Source organism: Carcharodon carcharias, chromosome 12 (genome assembly GCF_017639515.1).
Source record: "Carcharodon carcharias isolate sCarCar2 chromosome 12, sCarCar2.pri, whole genome shotgun sequence".
In the NCBI taxonomy this organism is placed as follows: Eukaryota; Metazoa; Chordata; class Chondrichthyes; order Lamniformes; family Lamnidae; genus Carcharodon; species Carcharodon carcharias.
Window position 1 is genome coordinate 117625513 of NC_054478.1, and position 20642 is coordinate 117646154.

At 42.7% G+C, this 20642-nt stretch overlaps 1 protein-coding gene across 7 annotated transcripts in view; it reads left to right on the plus strand.

Moving 5' to 3' along the window:
- The window catches only part of LOC121285026 (collagen alpha-3(VI) chain-like), a 244697-nt gene that overhangs the window by 66488 nt on the left and 157567 nt on the right, over positions 1-20642 (plus strand). For all 7 annotated transcript variants that reach the window (XM_041201120.1, XM_041201123.1, XM_041201122.1 and 4 more), the window contains one exon: positions 16269-16865. In XM_041201120.1, the coding sequence (XP_041057054.1) occupies positions 16269-16865 (597 nt within the window). The remainder of the gene's footprint in view (positions 1-16268; positions 16866-20642) is intronic.

A 20642-nucleotide genomic window follows, 5' to 3' on the forward strand; every position in this document is an offset into this window, starting at 1 on the left:
TTCTCTTTGCCATCACCTACTTATCTAGCTGCCCCTTAAATCCATCTGTACGAAATGTCTTAACTACATCCTACAGTAATAAGTTCAATATTCTCACCATTCTGTGGCTAAAAATAGTTTCTTCTGAATTCCCTATTTGACTTCTTGGTAACAACCTTAGATTGTTGGCTTCAGAAGTAGAAACTTTTTACCAAAACCTTTCAAGAGAAAAGAGACCTGGCCTGTTCATCCTTTTCTGATATTATAACCTTGCAGTTCTGGTATCATCCTTGTAAATCTTTTCTTAACCCTTTCTGGTGCCTCCATATAATTTTATGATATGTCAAGCAGTACTATACACAGTACTCCAAGTATGGTCTCACTGAGGTTCAATGCAACGTTACAATCCCAGACCAGGCCCCCAAGTTTTGTTAAGGTCCTGGGCGAGACCTCCAAATTTGTTACCACCTAGTTAGGAATCAGTAAACTTTCTTTTTATGAAAGTAGAAAAAATTTGAAGTCCCAGATGTTTATTGAGAGAATAAAGCCACAAGATTCAATGATTTTAAACAAATGGAATAATTTTTACTATACATGAATTAGCAAAGCAAACAGCCAATGCTATCTATCTTATAAACTAACATCCAGAATTAACAAGGCAAATATGAATTAATTGGCAAACTGTGTTTGAGTACACCACAAACTGCACGTTAAATAGCAGGCTCAAACAAAACAGATTCCACAAATTTCCTCAGCAACCCACCAGACAACAATAAGTCACAAAAATTCTTTAAAGCTCTATCTTCTTCAGAACGAGCACCTTCAAAGAGTTAGCCTGGTTTCTAGCCAACAGCAGCTCTACTTTACCTGAGTTCCACTGATACAATCTTAACCCAAACACACACTATTCCAGGTTTCTCTCAAATCTGCTCCCAGATTCAGCCATCTTGGTCTTCTTTTCCAGCTGAGCTGACCTCCTGCTGAGACTGCATTGTGTTGGTCAGGCTACACTCCAGCATCTAAACATAGGCATGGTCCTAGCTTCTCAGCTGCGTTGCTGCCAACAACTGCTTCTTGGCTTCCCTGAGCTCCAATTCTTAGCAGCACAGAACTATCAATGGATCCTGGTGCTTCACTGAGCCCCAGCTCCCTCAGCAGAACAGAGTTAATGGCAGCACTTCAGTTGCATGGAGCCAACTTGTCTCCATCTACTCCTGATTAACTGATCCTTGAAATGATCTCCCAACTGAGTTCCACCCAATGAAAAATTTCAATGTATTCAGGATGGGTACATCCTGTCGCTTAGTAGTTACAATCTCTAGTTAACCAAAGGTCACCCCACATTTGCTAACTTACAAAAACAGTGCAGACAAAAAATAAATAAATTTCACCGCAAGTTGAGCATAACTTATCTGTTTTAAATTCTGTCCCTCTGGAAACAGACCCTTCTGCTAGATTTTTATGATATTATTAACTTGTTATTCTACTTTTAATGATGTGTTTATCTGTATCCCCAGGTCACTATTTTGCTCCCCTAGCCCATTCAGATTCATATTTTCCAAGTAACATGTAATCTCTTTACTTTCTTAACAAAATGTAAAACCTCACTGTATCTATGGACAGAATTTCACCCTTGTCAGGTGGGGGCCGGAAGCTGATCGCCACCCATGATCGAGGAGAACTGTGCACATGAGTGTGAGTGTGCGCTTGCAAATCTCCCTGAGGCACAAAGCTGCCTCAGTGAGATGAACAGATTTCAAAAAGAATAATGAAGATTTTATAAATGTTACAAAACATACCCCCTCAGGTGACTCTGTCTAGTTACTAGTGACATTTAAAAATTGTATTTTTATTTGCTTATTGTATCTGAATGCACACAGTATACGAAATAAGGTAAATGGGCTTGTGACGCAGATTGAAATTGGCAGGTATGATGTGGTGGGCCTCACGGAGACATGGCTGCAAGGGGATCAGGACTGGGAGCTAAATATCCAAGGATATACATCCTGTCAAAAAGATAGGCAGGTTGGCAGAGAGGATGGGGTTGCTTTGTTAGTAAGAAATTAAATTAAATCGATAGCAAGAAACAACATAGGGTCAGATGATGTAGAATCTGTGTGGGTAGCGTTAAGGAACCGCAAAGGTAAAAAAAACCATAATGAGAGCTTTGTACAGGCCTCGGAACAGTAGTCAGGATGTGGGGCACAAGATACACCAGGAGATAGAAAAGGTGTGTAAGAAAGGCAAGGTTACAGTGACCATGTGGGATTTCAATATGCAGGTAGACTGGGAAAATCCAGTTGGTAGTGGATCCCAAGAAAAGGAATTTGTGGAATGTCTACGAGATGGCTTTTTGGAGCAGCTTGTAATGGACCCCACGAGGGAACAGGCAATTCTAGATTTAGTGATGTGTAATGAGGCAGATTTGATAAGGGAGCTTAAGGTGAAGGAACCCTTCGGAGGAAGTAACCATAATATGATAGGATTTACCCTGCAATTTGAGAGGAAAATGCTGGAATCAGATGGGACGGTATTACAGTTGAATAAAGGCAACTACAGAGGCATGAGGGAGGAGCTGGCCAGAATGGACTGGGAAATGAGCCTAGCAGGAAAGACAGTGGAACAGCAATGGCAGGAGTTTCTGGGAGTAATTTGGGAGACACAGCAAAAATTCATCCCTAGGAAGAAGAAGCATACTAAAGGGAGGATGAGGCAACCATGGCTGACAAGGGAAGTCAGGGACAGCATAAAAGCTAAAGAGAAAGCACACAATGCGGCAAAGAGCAGTGAGAAACCAGTGGATTGGGAACCTACAAAGACCAACAGAGGACAACTAAAAAAGAAATAAGGAGGGAGAAGCTTAAATATGAGGGTAAATTAGCCAGTAATATAAAAGAAGATTGCAAGAGTTTTTAGATTTATAAAGGGTAAGAGAGAGGCAAAAGTGGACATTGGGAGAATGACGCTGGAGAAGTAGTAGTGGGGAACAAGGAAATGGCAGAGGAACTGAATAGGTACTTTGCATCAGTCTTCACGGTGGAAGACACGAGTAACATCCCCAAAGTTCAAGAGAGTTGGGGGGGCAGAGGTGAGTATGATGGCCATTACCAAGGAGAAGGTGCTAGGAAAACTGAAAGGTCTGAAGGCAGATAAATCACCTGGACCAGATGGATTACATCCCAAAGTTCTGAAGGAGATAGCTGAAGAGATAGTGGAAGTGTTAGTGGTGATCTTTCAGGAATCACTGGAGTCAGGGAGGGTCCCAGAAGACTGGAAAATCGCTAATGTAACCCCCCTGTTTAAGAAGGGAGTGAAGCAAAAGACGGGAAATTACAGGCCGATTAGCCTGACCTCGGTTGTTGGTAAGATTTTAGAGTCCATTATTAAGGATGAGATTACAGAATACTTGGAAGTGCATGGTAAAATAGGGCAAATTCAGCATGGTTTCATCAAGGGGAGGTCATGCCTGACAAATCTGTTAGAATTCTTTGAGGAGGTAACGAGTAGGTTAGACAAAGGAGAGCCAATGGATGTTATCTACTTGGACTTCCAGAAGACCTTTGAGAAGGTGCCGCACAGGAGACTGCTCAGTAAGATAAGAGCCCATGGTGTTAGAGGCAAGGTACTAGCATGGATAGAAGATTGGCTGTCTGGCAGGAAGCAGAGAGTGGGGATAAGAGGGTCCTTCTCAGGATGGTGGCCGGTGACTTGTGGAGTTCCGCAGGGGTCAGCGTTGGGACCACAACTTTTCACTTTATGCATTAATGATCTAGATGAAGGAACTGAAGGCATCCTGGCTAAGTTTGCAGATGATACAAAGATAGATGGAGAGACAGGTAGTATTGAGGAGGCGGGGAGGCTGCAGAAGGATTTGGACAGGTTAGGATAACAGGCAAAGAAGTGGCAGATGGAATACAATGTGGGGAAGTGTGAAGTCATACACTTTGGTAGGAAGAATAGAGGCACAGACTATTTTCTAAATGGGGAGAGAATTCAGAAATCTGGAGTGCAAAGGGACTTGGGAGTCCTAGTCCAGGCTTCTCTTAAGGTTAACTTGCAGGTTGAGTTGGTAGTTAGGAAGGCAAATGCAATGTTGGCATTTATTTCGAGAGGACTAGAATATAAAAGCAGGGATGTGCTGCTGCGGCTTTATAAGGCTCTGGTCAGACTACATTTAGAATATTGTGAGCAATTTTGGGCCCCGTATCTCAGGAAGGATGTTCTGGGCCTGGAGAGGGTCCAGAGGAGGTTCACGAGAATGATCCCAGGAATGAAAGGCTTAACATATGAGGAACATTTGAGGACTCTGGGTCTATACTCGATGGAGTTTAGAAGGATGAGGGGGGATCTGATTGAAACTTACAGAATACTGAAAGGCCTGGATAGAGTGGACATGGGGAAGATAGTTTTATTAGTAGGAGAGACTAGGACCCGAGGGCACAGCCTCAGAGTAAAGGGAAGACCTTTTAGAACAGAGAGTGGTGAATCAATGGAATGCATTGTCACAGAAGGCTGTGGAGGCCAGGTCATTGAATGTATTTAAGACCGAAATAGATAGGTTCTTGATTGGTAAGGGGATCAACGGTTACGGGGAGAAAGCAGGAGAATGGGGTATCAGCCATGATTGAATGGCAGAGCAGAATCGATGGGCTGAATGGCCTAATTTCTGTTCCTATGTTTTATGGTCTTATGGTCTTATTCTAGTTTTGCTTATTCTACATCCATTGCCTGTGGATGAAGTTTCTAAAAAAGTGCAAAGGCCGCTTGGCCTTTTCGCCTGCCCACCAACCATAAGGTTGGACAGGCAGCAAAAGATTTCTTTCAATTAACTTTTTAATGGCCTGAATAGGCCTTTTAATTGTTGGTGGCTGTGCTGCCAACTCCGGCGCGCGCCTGCCAACTGAAATATCGCGCGAGTGCACAATGACTTTGGGATGCTTGCCCGATGTCATCGCACGTCATTTTACGTTCAGTTGGGTTTTGCCCTATGTTGAAATTCATTTGCCAATGTATGACCATTCTGGAAGTTTATTAATGACTTGTACTAAGTTAATACTGAGGAGAACTGCAATAATCACCCTGATAATCTGGTTTCATCCATAAATTTAGAAATGTATTGATTTCAAAGTTAAAATCCTTAATGTAAGGATTGTGAGAACCCACTTTCAACCTTCCATCTGTAAATACTCTCTGCTTCCTGTATATCAGTCAGCTATTTAATCATTCTGTTACTGATTCCCTGGCACCACATGCTCTAGTTTTATTTATTGAATAATGATATGGTGCTTTATCAGAGGTCTTTTGGAAATCTAGATATATTACATTTACTGTTGCCCTTGCCTGTTTTCTCTGCTACAAAGAAGTCAATTGGGTTAGCTAAACAAAACTTTCCCATTTTGCAATCCATGCTGACTATTCGTTATTATTTTTAGGATCTAGCTGTTTCTCTGTTTTCTCCTTTACTAAGATTCCATTACTTTTGCCACCACCAATGTAAAGCTACTGGTCTAAAAATTTTTTGGACATGTTCATTCTCTCTTTTTGATTAAAGGTATAATGTTAGCTATCTACTGATTCCCTGGAACTACACCTCTTTCTAGTGAATTCTTAACTATGTAAGAATAGTGTTTCTTCTATCCTCCTCTGGATTCTTTTTTGGTGCAACTTGTCTGGATCAGAGTTTGACCTTTTTTGAGTTTGCTTAATGTTTTAAATTAAGCTTTATCATTTCTAATCTCAGGTTCCAATGCTGGTCCATTTCTGTGAGAATTAATGAAGCAAAATATTTACATTTTTTTATCCTGTCCATCCCTTACTGGCCCTATACCATGCTGACATTCCTTTTTTATGTATTTGACTGTAAAATAATTTACCATTTTGTTTTATGTTCCTTGATAATTTAAATTACATAGTTTTTTTCTTTGCCTTCCTAATTGCTTCTTGACTTCTCTCCTAATCTTTTTGTATTCTCACTTGTCATGCTCTGCCCATTGCCCATGTAATTATTGTAGGCCTTTCTCCTTAACCTTAGTTTTTCTTATGTCTTTATTCAGCCATGGTGTCCTGTTAGTGGTGCTGCGAGTCTCTTTTTGCCTCCAAAATGGTGTCTGTTGCAAGTTGCACACCTGCTGGATGCACAGGACACCATTTTGGTAATGGCATTAGCAGTGCACAGAGAGTGCCTGCTGGAAGTATGCAGAGTAGGTAGACTGATCAGTGTGTAGAGCTGATTTGGCACCAGAGCTGCAATTTTGGAGCTCAGTATCTCAGCTAACCCTAACTTCATCTTACTCATTCAGCAGCAGAAGGAACTTCCAAACAGTGCTATTTAAAGGGATCATCAGCCACTTTTAGGTTAGCTATGGACTGATTTCTGCTGATTGTAGAAATGTTGGTGACCAGTGCTACTTAAAGTTGCTAAAGTTTATAGGATATGATAACTTCAAGAATTCTGCACAAACCATCTGTCCAATGAATGGGTGAACTGGTTTGCAACCCACTATATTAGAGTATGAAAGGGAGAATGAGGAGATCCAACACAGAGCATGACAAGCTGTTGGAAGAGAGGAGGAGGGGAAGAAGGGGTCTTAGTAGAAGATCATGTCCACCCAGAGTATTCATGGAGCAATTTTTCTATCTCAACATCAGCAAGTCTTCACTTCCTTCAGGAGGTCTCACTGAAACCTGCCATCTGCTACAGTCATAACTGTAGCCTCAGAGCAGGGTGAGGACCCCAAAGCCAGTAGCTGTGAAGGTGACTGTGATCATAAACTTGTATATATTTGCTCTCAGTTTGCTATCCACTATCACATAAGAGAGGTCTCTGAGGCTCTGTTTTCCAAGAGAGTTGAATGCATTTCTCTCTGTCTTGCCAGAAAAAAGCAGGCAAAGTAGGCACACAACTTTACAAGGATTACAGGCTTCCCTGTGGTGCAAAGTGCACTTAGTGCACACAAGCCAGTTTGCAGTGCCTCAAGTCAATTCTGACAACTGGAAAAAATTTCACTCCTTTAATGTCCAGCTGGTAGCACTCAGGTCAGGGAGAGATGGTGGCGTAGTGGAAATATCACTAGGCTAGTAATCTAGGTGTTAAGGTGAATTATCTGGGGGCATAGGTTCAAATCTCATCATGGCAGCTGGTGGAGTTTAAATTCAGTAAATAAATCTACAATTGAAAGCTAAGGTGAAATTTTCTGTGCCTGCTGGCGTCAGGTGTCACGGGCGGTGAGAGTGGACAATATGGTGGGCTACATTTCCTGCTGCTGCATGTCAGGATTGTCTTTTTAATACATCTGCATCTAATTATAAGCCCAGCTCATCAGAGTCATCCCCCCACCTTAAATTTACCACCTACGTTGGCGGGAAATTACGCCTTTGTAGAATATGTTTTGACAAGTGTGACATGCAGAAGTCGGGACTTACCGTCAGGGACTTGCTCACATCGTGGACATCCAAGGAGCAGAAGATGCTGGAGCCCAACAGTTACGGGACCCTGGAGGAACATTCATCGCTAACTGGGTGGATTCTCACGGACATGGCTCTGCCACCAAGCAGCTGACAGAAGTTGGAAGGTCACCATTGAGGGTCTGCTTCGGGACATCAGAGTCTTGGCCATGGTCTGCTACGGATGATCATTGAGGGGGTGGAGAGCAAGGTGAAGGTTGCACTAGGAGAGAAAGGTGTGTCAGGGTGGGGTGAGATTGGGAAGTACTTGTGTGACCTCATCCTCTGGTGAGCCTTTGTTATCTGTGACCCCCTTCCCTGGCTGCAGACTGCTGATGCCTAGTGGCTGACCATGTGCAGATCCTGTCTCTAAGCTATCTTTTAAACTACTTGCTCTGAGCTGGTTCCTGTTAAAGTGATGGATGGCATTTCTTCTTTTATGTTGTCTTCCTTCACTTTCACCTCTTTCTCCTCCACCACTGCCTGGTCAGCTTGCCTGGGTATCTGATAAAAGATTGAGGTTGGGTTGTGGTGGAGACATGGGGAATGCAAAAGATACATGTTCTCTTTACCTGCAGCTTATAAATCAGAAAATATTGATGGATGAGAGAAAGTGGGGTGTGAAGAGGAGGATTGGGTATGAGCATACTGTCATCTTTGAAGGTTTCAGCTCCGGCCCTGGTCACAGCATCAGGCGTGGCTGCTCCAATGATGGCGAGGACCTTATGCTCCATGGGTGTAAGGGCATGCAGCCAAATCTGTCCCCTGCTGGTAGAACTCTACTACCTCCAGTTGTGTGCCACCTTATACTGAAAGGGGGAGGGAAATGTGCCAGTAAGTGTGGTGCAATATGTTTTGGTGATCTGGCTGTCATGCTTGAATAGCTGCAAGTGTATGCTAACTGTGATAAGTCTTTGAAGCCTGTAGCAGTACTAAGTGTCTGAGGCTTGGATGAAGCTATGAATGTGATGTATGAGTCGTAGTTGATACAGATTGTTGATAGGTGAATGGTGGGGTGTGCTGCATTCTCATATATTCCTGGCTAGTTTGCACACATTCTATTTTTGCCCTTTTTATGAACTTTTTGGTAAAACTTACTATTATTCTTGGCAACATTATAAGCTTCTTCTGTTAATATAATCCTATACTTAACCTCCTTAGTAAGCCACTGATGGATTTTTCTTGCTGAGTTTTTTCTCAATACAATGCATTTTTGTTGAACGTTTTGAATTGTTTCTTCAAATGTTTCCCACTGTTTATGTGCCAGCATAACCTTTTACTTTATTTCCCCAATCAACCTTAGACAGCTCTCTCCTCATACCAATGTAATTGGCTTTGTTTAAGCTTAACATTTGTGATACAGCATATCACTTCCAAACTTAATATGAAATTCAGTGTATAATGATCACTATTTCCCAGCGGACCTTTTGCTGACATTACTAATGAACCCTGCCTCATTGCACAATACTAGAACTAAAATAAATTTATCCCTAGTTGGTTCCACAATGTATTACTCTAAGAAACTGTTGTTAATGCATTCTACAAATTCATCTTCCAGACCACTTTTGCCAATTTGATTGATCCAGCCTATATGAAGATTAAAGTCCCCACAATTATTACATTGCCTTTCTAACAACATTCATTCATTTCTTGTTTAATTTTTGCTCCAACTGCAGTATAACTGCTGTTCGGGATCTATAAACTACTCCCACCAGTGTTTTCTGACTCTTGTGATTCTTAATATCCACCCATAATGATTCTACTTCCTGATTTTCTGAGCAAGATCCTTTCTCACTAATATCTTTATATCATCCTTTACTATCAGGACTACCTTCCCTCCTTTGGCAGTTTGCCTGCCTTTCATGAAATGTTGTGTATCCTGGAATATTTATTTCCCAACCTTGGTCACCTTGTAACCATGGGGGGAATTTTATGGCCACTCCCCACCAGCGTACTTGAAGCTGTATTTAAGATAAAGCAGGTGGCCAGTCAACCAGCTTCTGTCCACCTGTGAGCAGTAAGGTCAGTGAGGCCATTAAGCTGCCAATTGAAGGCTACTTAAGGACCTCATTCTGCCTTTGCAGCCATAATATGTTTGTAAGGGAAGGTGAAAGGAAGGTGACTAGCCCACAACGTTAACAGCTTGAGCTAAAAAGCGGGCTGGAAAGGAGGGGGTACTTCCTTTGGAGGCATCCCCTGTGCCCCAAAAGGGGCATCCCCTGAGATGGTAACCCCATTCTCTAATCTACTTGACCCTATGGCAATTAGTGTATGGCTCAGGTAACAAGCTGGAAATTATTACCTTTGAAGTTTTGCATTTAAATTTGGACCATAACTCCTCAAGATTTCTCAGATAGAAAAAGCAATGAAGCAGTGCCTTTCCCTGGCCTTTAAAACCTAACCCCCACCTCCACCCAAACACCCCAATAGGGTCCTCGATTCCTCCCTAACCAAAATTCATGAACTTACCTTGAAGTATGATATCCATTTTCCTCCTTCTTGGGAATTCTTGTTACCCAAGCCATGTGCCAATTGGCATAGGTTGGGACTTCCTGTTCTTCACGGACGGAAGTAATGGAAGTCCCACTCTCACCTTGTGAAGGCTGCCCCAAGTGTATTATCGCTGTGGGACAGTCGGTTTTATAGTTGGTTAGGTGCCGACTAAGCACTCCACCACCCCCATGCCTCTGTAATGGCAATTAGAGCTAAATCATTTATCTCTATTTGTGCCACTAGTTCATCTATCATTTTGGGGCTGCTTCACACATTTAGACGAAGAGCCTTTATTTTTTTTCTAACAACTATTCTTCGCATGGACCTTATTTTCTGATGCACCATTACCATTAAGCTGTCTATCGCTTCTTGTCTCACTCCACCAATCTTTACCCAAATCACTACACGGTTCCATCGTCTTAATATTTCTCTTTAGATTTCTAAATCTCCCTTCACCAGAACCTTCTCCCCTACAATTCTTAGTTTAAAGCCCTATTCACTGCCTTTGTTACACAATTTGCCATTTACCAGGGCACTGGTCCTGGCTGGGTTTAAGTGGAGCCCATCCAAAGAGAACAGCTCCCTCTTTCCTGACTACTGATGCCTGTGCCCTGTAAATTGAAACCCCTTCTTCTCACATCATACAATGAGTCACATGTCTAATTCTCCAATCCACTTGACCCTATGGCAATTGGTGCATGGCTCAGGTAGCAAGCTGGAAATTATTACCTTTGAAGTTTTATGTTTAAATTTGTACCATAACTCCTCAAGAGTTGCTGGAGATGGAGGATGCTCGTATCACACTACAATCATGGAAATAAAGTGAATAGATGAATTTTACATCTTAACTATCCCATTTTTAATGGGCATGGGAACATTCTGAACTGTGGCCCCTGTGCTCAAATGTCAGGACAAATGAATTTCACATTGCCTTTGAACCCTCAAATACATTGACCCATTCTAATGCTGTAATAGTATCTTTGGTCAATACTGCTGCACTCTATTGTTTGTCCTTTCCTACTTTCTTGAATATGTTCCATCAATAACACCTTTGTAGCCTGACAATTCATTCTACCCCACCACCTCTGGACCATAATCCCACTTCTGAACATCAAGAATGAGTAGCATTCTGAAGAAACCATATTTAGATTCAGGACCCTAGTTTCAGACTCAGCTTCTTCACTCTCCAAATGAACAATTCTTTCATTTTATGGTCACTCTTCCCCAAGGGATTCCCACAACAAATTGTTAATTAATCCTTTCTCATTGCACTTATCCAGTCTAGGATAGCCTGCTCTCTAGTTGGTTCCTCAACATATTGGTCTAATAAACCATCATGTACATACTCCAGGAAATCCTCCTCCATAGTATTATTGTTAGTTTGGTTTGTCCAATCTATATGTAAATTAAAGTCACCCATGATTACAGTTGTACCCTTATTGCATGCATCTCTAATTTCTTGCTTAATGCCTTCCCTTACATCTCCATGACTCTTTGTGGGCCTATAGCCAACACGCACCAACATTTCCTGCCACTTTCTGTTTCATATCTCCACCCAAACAGATGCCATATCATGATTTTCCAATCCAATATTCTTTCTCACTATTGCATTGATTTCCTCCTTTACTAACAATGCTAGCCCACCTTTCCCTATTTGTCTGTCTTTCCTAAATATTGAATACCCCTGGATGTTCAGTTCCCATCCTTGGTCACCCTGCAGCCATGTCTCCGTAATTGAAACTATATCAAAACCATTTATATGTATTTGCACTGTTAATTCATCTAATTTATTGCAAATGCTCCGCACATTAAGCTACAATGCCTTTAGACTTGTCTTTTTAACCTTGTTAGTCATCTTGGCTTTATTTTGCACGATGACCCCATTTGTTATGCGCCCTTGTTTTTTCTGCCTTCCACTTTTGCTTCTTACTTTTCTGTCTTTTGTTTCTATCCTTGTTTCCCCCCTTCCCTATCTTCCTGCTCAGGTTCCCATCCCCCTGCCATTCTAGTTTAAACCCGCCCCAACTGCACTAGCAAACACCCCCCTGAGGACATTGGACCCAGTCCTGCCCAGATGCAACCCGTCCTGTTTGTATTGGTCCCACTTTCCCCAATGCCTCAGGAATCTGAATCCCTCCCCCCTACACCATTTCTTCAACCACGTATTCATTCAAAATATCCTGTTATTTCTACTCTTGCTAGCACGTGGCACTGCTAGTAATACTGAGATTACTACCTTTGAGTTCCTACTTTTTAATTTACACCCTAACTCCCTATATTCAGCTTGTAGGACCTCATCCCTTTTTTAACCTATGTTGTTGGTACCAATATTTACCACAACCCCTTGGCTGTTCACTCTCCCCCTTCAGAATGGGCTGCAGCCTCTCCGAGACATCCTTGACCCTGGCATCAGGGAGGCAACATATCACCCTGAAGCCTCTTTTACAGCACAGAAATACCTGTCTGTTCCCCTTACTATTGAATCTCCTATCACTATAGCCGTGTCACTCTTCTTCCTCTCCCCTTGTGTAGCAGAGCCACCCATGGTGCCATGGACTTGGCTGCTGCTGCTTTCCCCTGAGAAGTCGTTTCCCCCAACAGTATCCAAAACGATATACTTGTTCGAAAGCAGGGCAGCCACAGGGGACTCCTGTACTACCTGCCTTCATCTACTCTGCCTGGTGGTCACCCATCCTCTTTCTGCCTGTTCAGTCTTTACCTGCGGTGTGACCACCTCACTGAACATGCTGTCCACGATAATCTTGGCATCGTGGATGCTCCACAGTGAATCCAACCACAGCTCCTGCTCCGAAATGCGGTTAGACAGTAGCTACAGCTAGACACACTTCCTGCACACATGTCGCCAAGGACACTGCAAAGTGTCCATGACTTCCCACATCGCACAGGAGGAGAATATCACAGGTGCGAGTTCTGCTGCCATGACTTCCCTTTAGATTAAGTTCGCTAGTTACTCAGTTTAAAGAATACTAATTATGCTAGGGGCCTTTTTCCACTCCAAACACTCCCACTATAGTCCAACGTCCTCGTCTTACTTTGTTTAAGCTAATGGACTGCAGCAGTTTAACTGGTAGAAAAAATAGAAGTAGAAGTACTCACCTGACCCTACTTACCAATCAGCTGCCTCCCCTGCATCACATCGCTTTTTGAATCACGGTGCCAGTTCAAATTCCACTGCCTGAAGCTCCTGAGGGTGCGCCTCTCCTCTCCAGTGTCAGCCTCTGTTTTTCGCGCCCTTTAATACTGTTCTCACTGGCTTTATTTTTTGCGCCTTATATACCGCTCTCGTTGGCCTCTCCTCTCCAGTCAGTACTGAGTCTCTCTGGAACTCTCACTCTGTACTTGCGCTGCTTTCAGCCCAGGTCTCCCTGGAACTCCCGTTCTGTCCTCATGCCGCTTTCAGCCGCGAGTTCCCTGGAACTCCCACTCTGTCCTCGCGCTGCTTTCAGCCCCAAGTCTCCCTGGAACTCACGCTCTATCCTCGCGCCGCTTTCAGACACGAGTTTCCCTGGAACTTTCGCTCTGTCCTTGTGCCATGTTCAGCCCCGAGTATCTCTGGAACTCATGCTCTGTCCGTGTTCAGCTCCGAGACCAGCTCCCGCTCTTTTTAAATCTCTGCTCTGACTCTCAGTTCCTGCTCTTTTTAAATCTAACCAAGGCCGCCGCTCTCTTGCACTGCCTCCCAGTCCCGCTCTGGTCTCGGGCCTGGTTTTCCTTCTGTTTAAAATTGCTCCTCCTGTCATGCTACTTCTCAGTCCCACTACATTGGCAGCAACCTCTTCTCCAGTGAAGATGCGTCCAAAGCACTCATTTTGGTCCCTAGCCATGCCTTCTGCACAAACTCTCCTTTTTGTTCCCTTTGCTATTAATGCTTTTAAAAGACCTTTGGGTTCCCTTTAATATTAACTATGAATCTACTCTCATACTCCTATTTTTAAAGTGTTTTGGGTTTGCTCCTATGTTAACTGTTAATGTATTCCCGTACTCTCGCTTGCCCTTGTAATACTTTTTGGATCTCTTCTGTATCTTACTTCAATGTTTATTCAATTTTTCTCCTGTACTATCAAACTTGCATTTCTCAAAAGCCTCTTTTTTCTCTATCCTTTTAATCTTTATTTCTTTAGTGAAACAGGGAGCTTTAGCTTTGCATGTACTTCTCTGCTCCCTGGTGGCAAAATTCTATCCTCAAACTATACTATCTCTTCTTTGAATGTTTCCCGTTTCCAATTGCAACAGTGATTACAATTCCAAAAAGTATTGAATATAAATCAATTTGGGCATTCTGAGGATTTGAAAGGTGCAATATAAATGCAAGTCTTTCTTTATTTCTTTCTCATTTTATTACTGGTATATCTAACAAATATTGATTCCAATTCACATGGACCAGATCACCTTACATTTCACTGAACTTGGCCATCTTCCTGTTAAGTATTTCTACCCTTGATTATTTTGTGTCATTTTTCATAATTAGTCTGAACCTGATAGAATGTTCGCTATTCCCCAAATGGCCCCTGACTAAATCATACTTTGTTCATCAAAACCATCTTTGCATCCTTCCTTCCTCGTTGGGCTGGAAACACTCTGGTCCACAAAGTTCTAATGTACACAATTCACAAATTCTTCCTCCCCTTTGTCCTTTACACTTTTATTATCCCAATCTATTTTAGAATAGTTGAAGGTGGACAGTATTTCTTGCAACTTTCTGTAATTTGCTCCTTTGTCTCCTCCCCACTATTTGATGGCCAATAGCATAATGGTTCCTCAATTGCTTCTTAATTCTAACACAAAACAATTCTCTCTCAGTCTCCTCAACTGCCCCCCCACCCCCTTTCCAGTGCTTTAATCCTTTATTTGATCCAGATCACCATCACTCTCTCCTTGTTATTCCTCCCTGTCTTTCTTGAACACCCTGTAGCCTGGAATGTTAAGTTTCCAACATCGCCACCATTGCCATTGCCCCTCGCACCCCCACCCAATCTTTGTACTTGTTTTGAACCAGAGCGGATGTACGATTTCTGACTGACTTGTTTCCCACTCAATAAGTTCTGTACTATCTTGGTTATGTTCTTTAACCTGCCACCAGACAACACATCATGGGGGTCTCACCCATTGAGATGGATTTTTATTCTGGGGTTGGGATCCTGACATTGGGAGAATTAAAAGTTTGTTTGTAGAGATGACCAGTTAATGACCAGGGAGCATGTTCAGCATCCAATGAAGATGGGTGCGCCCCTGAGGCTCAAAGGCCAATAGAAGGTCCTTCAGCAATGACAGACTGGTGGATGCCGTGTCCAAGATGGGAGCTGCAGAAACATGTAAGAGAAAGAGAGGGGGCCTCACAATGTATGTGTCCTCTGAAGGCATGATAAAAAGTTTTACATTTGAAATGACCGCAACCAGTAGGCTATCATGATGGCCCTGCATGGCCAGTGGCCTCAGCTGTGACCTGTGGCCTTGGTAGGTGTGGGTTTGGGTGTTCCTTGTTGGACTGAACACTGCCCCACCACCTTCTTTCCCACCCCCAACCCCAATTCTGTTCTGCTGCCAGGAGACTTTCTTTCATTCTCTGGCTGTTTCTTGTCTGTAGTGAGAAGCCCAACTCGTTCAATTTCCTTAAAAGGCCTTCCAAGTGCTTTAATTTTCTGTGCACCATCTGTGGCTGGGTAGCCTTCATCCACTACCCGCATTCCCACCCCCAACCATGCACTTTTAAAGTGATCCAGAGGCAGGAACATGCCGGCAAGCTGACATGCCCTCTCTGAGGCCAATTCTCCAGCTCTCCAATCTCTGATCCTCCTCTGACAGAAATTAAAATTTTGTCCCTTTCACCAGAGTCTATCAGAATAACTTTTGAAAATACAGTTAATAGAACTGTGTTCCAGTAACGACCTGAATTAACAAAAACAGAATTACCTGGAAAAACTCAGCAGGTCTGGCAGCATCGGCGGAGAAGAAAAGAGTTGAGGTTTCAAGTCCTCATGACCCGTCGACAGAACTTCTGTCGAAGGGTCATGAGGACTCGAAACGTCAACTCTTTTCTTCTCCGCCGATGCTGCCAGACCTGCTGAGTTTTTCCAGGTAATTCTGTTTTTGTTTTGGATTTCCAGCATCCGCAGTTTTTTTGTTTTTATTTTTACGACCTGAATTAACTTCGGTGTGCTGCCCAGGACGCAAAATAATAAGAAAGTTCCCAATCTGTCCGATGTTTCTGTTTAAAAGAATAAAGATCTTTTCAGTCCACCATCAGGTTATACTTGATGAGGGCTTATGATGATGGCTTTATTTTTCAAGACAAAGCTTGAATAACAAACAATTTTGCTTTCCATTTCTTACAGATGGTGTTAAGAGGGATGTTGTGTTTCTTGTTGATGGATCAGACAAAGTCAGAGCTGCTTTTCCTTCAGTTCAAAGATTCATTTCTAAAGTGGTCGATAATCTGGACATTGGACGTGACAAAGTCCGAGTTGGTGTGGTGCAGTACAGTGATAACCCCAGAGTCAACTTTTACTTAAACAGCTACACCACAACGCAGGAGGTGAAGAATATGATAACTAATCTCGGGCAAATAGGAGGGAGTCGAGCCAACACTGGTGCAGCTTTGGACTATGTCAAAGATACCATCTTTACTCAGTCTGCTGGTGGCAGAGCAGAGGAAGGTGTACCCCAGTTCTTGATCCTTCTCACTGCCAGCAAGTCATCCGATGATGTTAGTCAGGCAGCATTAGCCCTGAAAGCGGCTGGTGTAGCACCTTTCAGTATTGGATCAGGAGACGCAGACGAAAATGAACTCCAACAGATTTCACTGTCCCCTGATTATATTTTCAAGGTAAATGATCTGCGGAATGTGGAAACACTACAACAAAATCTGGAGTCACCACTGAGGATACTGAGTAGAGATCTGATTATCCAAATCCGGCCAACTGTTCTTGAAGGTGAGGAATCTCTGCTTTGTTTAAATATCACAAAATTTACATGATTAATAGTTTTTGTGATCAGATGATTTATAATGAAATTACTATCTGTGGTAACAGTAATGAGAGTGTGTAACATGATGATGGAAACACAACACAGCAATATATCAAATACATACTAATAAAATCTCAGTGCAATGTCACTGGTCTCAAAATATTTCCTCACTGTTAATTTGAATGGCCTCTGGTTGCCATGTTTATCCCTCTCCCCTTTTATTGTACAGGAGTGTAACAGTAACAATTCTTCTGTTCTCTTGCACCACCCTCATACTAAGGAGGATTAAAAAATTGTGGCCATATCCTCCATAATTTTGACCCTTACTTCCCTCAGCAAACTCGAAAGGATTCCATCGGGCCTGACAACCTTGCTACTTTCAGCAATGCCAGCCAATTAGTTAATAAGGGAGTTTGGCATAAGAAAGATTATTGTGGGACTGGAGAAAAATACCACCCACAGTATGATGTACAGAGTCAAATGACAGTATACAGAGGTTAGAATGGTGAAGGGAGGTCTGAGAGAAAGCGGCATGATGACCGCACCTCGATAGGGCTGTACTTTGAGGATATGCATATGGTTATGTGTTACCTATAAACAGTTTATGTTCAACCACATGCTCAACACAATCCTTAAGACCTGTTTTTGGGGGACCAAACAACCTTACAACATGCCAGCAGGGGAAGGATCCCAAAATCCCAAGGCACGAAACCATAGCCTCAGAGAAGCTGAAGAAAGAATCCAGAATCTCAAGACACGAAAACTAAATAAAACTGAAGCTGACCTGAGCGAAGTACGCCTAATCTGAAGACACAGCTAGAGATCACCTAAAAGAAGTTCCACTGCAGATGTGGAAGACCATTTCCAGACCTGATTGAATGCAGAATCAAAGGACCTAGCCAGATCACAAAAGGCTGAGCAAAATTCAAAAAAGAAACAAATGGCTGAAGGGCAGAAGAAGAATCCACTGTGCACATGAAAAGCCAAAACTGATCGAATGCGAAAAGGTTGATCAAAATTCAGGGAAAATACCATTGCCAAGCCTGATCAAATGCAGAGTTAAAGGACCTAGCCAGCTCACAAAATGGGTGAGCGAAATTCAACAAAAAGCTGACCTTACCTTTTAAAGATAATCTGGGCACTAACCAGGCAGAACATAATGATTGGTTAAGCAGCACAGCTAGAGGAATACTGCAGCTGAGTTCAAAGTCAGTGCCATACCACATGGCAGCTGAGCTCGAATGATTGAAAAAAAAAGTTTTTAAAATAGTAGCCTGAGCTGAAAATCATCTTCCATTTGATTCACAGGCTTAAACAATTAAGTAGCTGGCCCAATTGATTTGTTTGAAGATTTCCTGCAGAATGGCTAAGTTTTTCAAATGACTCCACGATTGCCATGGGAGCCCACCAAAACCCGACAAGGGCAGGAAGATGAGAGAAGAGAATGGTTGCCATGGTGCCATTTTGAAAGAAAAAACAATTAAAGCTGTACTCCCTATTTCTTAAAAACAGCCATGGACTGTAAATTAAAACTACCAGATCAATATGAGCTTATGCAAGGACCAAATCAGAACCAAAATTGGGTGTCATGCAGAAGAATTTTTTTGGATTACAGGCTTACATCAGGATTAGGTAAGAAATCAGAGGAAGTGCAAGTTAATGCACCCTTGTACTTATTTGGTGAATTTGCCAACAATGTAATCGTAAAACATAAGAATCCTTCAACCATATTTGATAAGATATTGAAAGCCTTTGACAAGCATTTTAAACTCCAAGATTTGGAGAAAGCAGACCTAAAAAAAGGTATTCCATGCCCCAATTAGAAAAGGGCAATGGGATTCCAGGGAGAGGAAGACAATACTCAAGCAAATCACATGATGGTGGCAAACCATATCAGCACAATGAAGCACATGAGGTGAAGAGTTTAGGACAGAGGAAAGAAGGTGAGAAGCAGCCAAAAGGCTTAAAGGTAAACTTTTTTAAAAATGCTGACACATTGTCCAAACTGCAACAGCAGGTGGCAGTGCGAAGGAGCAGGTGGCTGTGAATGAAGGAAAGGTATCTGGTGTAACCCAAAAATAACAAAACCTGCAAAAAGAAAATGAAGCTATTCCACAAGAAAATGTTTGTATCAAAACTGAGTTTGAAGGAGTTGGCAAGAGGGCAACAAGAAAATAAACAGTTGAAAGAACAGCTATCCATCTTTCAAGATCAAATGCAAAACGAGTACATAACCCTTCAGCAACATGACTGTTGACAAAGAAAGACTACCTTGAACAGCAGAATTGAAGAAGAGCAGAACAAAGCTGAAGAGACTTGTTGAATTACAAGAAAAGTCAAAACAAAGTAATTGAGCTTCGCAAGGGAAAGGAAAACCTGTTGAAGGACTTCCACATGCTGCAAGTATCCCTCAGGTCAAAGTTTGTTCCTCTGGAAAATTATGAAGAGAAACAAAATGAATTCAATATCACTCTAAACAGACTGAAGAACTAATTGGTAGGGAAGACTCAGCAATATTAAGTATTCCTGGAGGAAGCCAAGAAGTACAAGAAAGAGACTGTAGAGCTGAAGAACCAGCTGAATAGAAAAGAGGAGGCATTAAAAGGAAAAGCTGTAGAGTTTTCCAAGCTGCAAGCAGATACTGAAGCCATGGGTAGCACAATTACAGAACTGAAACAAATTAAGTCTTCACTGGAGACTGACCTGACCAACAGTGAAACCAAAATTGAGGACAAGGACGAAGCTCTGCTGCAAACAGACATCAAGGCAGCATTTTACCAAGTGCGGCATCAAGGAGCCCTAACAAAACTGGAGTCAATGGGAATTAGGGAGGAATCTCTCTGCTGGTTGGAGTCATACCTAGTACAAAGGAAAATGGTTGTGGTTGTTGAAGGTCAATCATCTCAGCTCCAGGACATCACTGCAGGATTCCTCAAGATATTGTCCTAGGTCCAACCATCTTCAGCTGCTTCATCAATGACCTTCCTTCCATCGTAAGGTCAGAAGTGGGGGATGTGCGCTGATGATTGCACAACGTTCAGCACCATTCATGACTCCTCAGATACTGAAGCAGTCCATGTCCAAGTGCAGCAAGACCTGGACAATATCCAGGCTTGGGCTGACAACTGGCAACTAACACACGTGCCAGGCAATGAGCATCTCCAACAAGAGAGAATCTAACCATCGCCCCATGATATCTAATGGCATTACTATTGCTGAATCCCCCACTATGAACATCCTGGCGGTTACTATTGACCAGAAAATGAACTGGACTAGCCATATAAATACTGTGGTTACAAGTGCAGGTGAGAGACTAAGAATCCTGTGGTGAGTAACTTACCTTCTGACTCCCCAAATCCTGTCCACCATCTACAAGGCACAGGTCTGGAGTGTGATGGAATACTCTCCACTTGCTTGGATGAGTACAGTATCAACAACACTCAAGAAGCTTGACACCATCCAGGACCAAGCAGCCTGCTTGATTGATACTCCTTCCACAAACATTCACTCCACCACTGACGCACAGTTGCATCAGTGTATACCATCTAGAAGATGCACTGCAGAAGCTCACCAAGGCTCCTTAGGCAGCACCTTCCAAACCCACGACTGCTCCCATCTAGAAGGACAAAGGCAGCAGACACATGGGAACACCACCACCTGGAAGTTCCCCTCCAAGTTACTCACCATCCTGACTTGGAAATATATCGCCGTTCCTTCATTGTTGCTGAGTCAAAATCATGGAA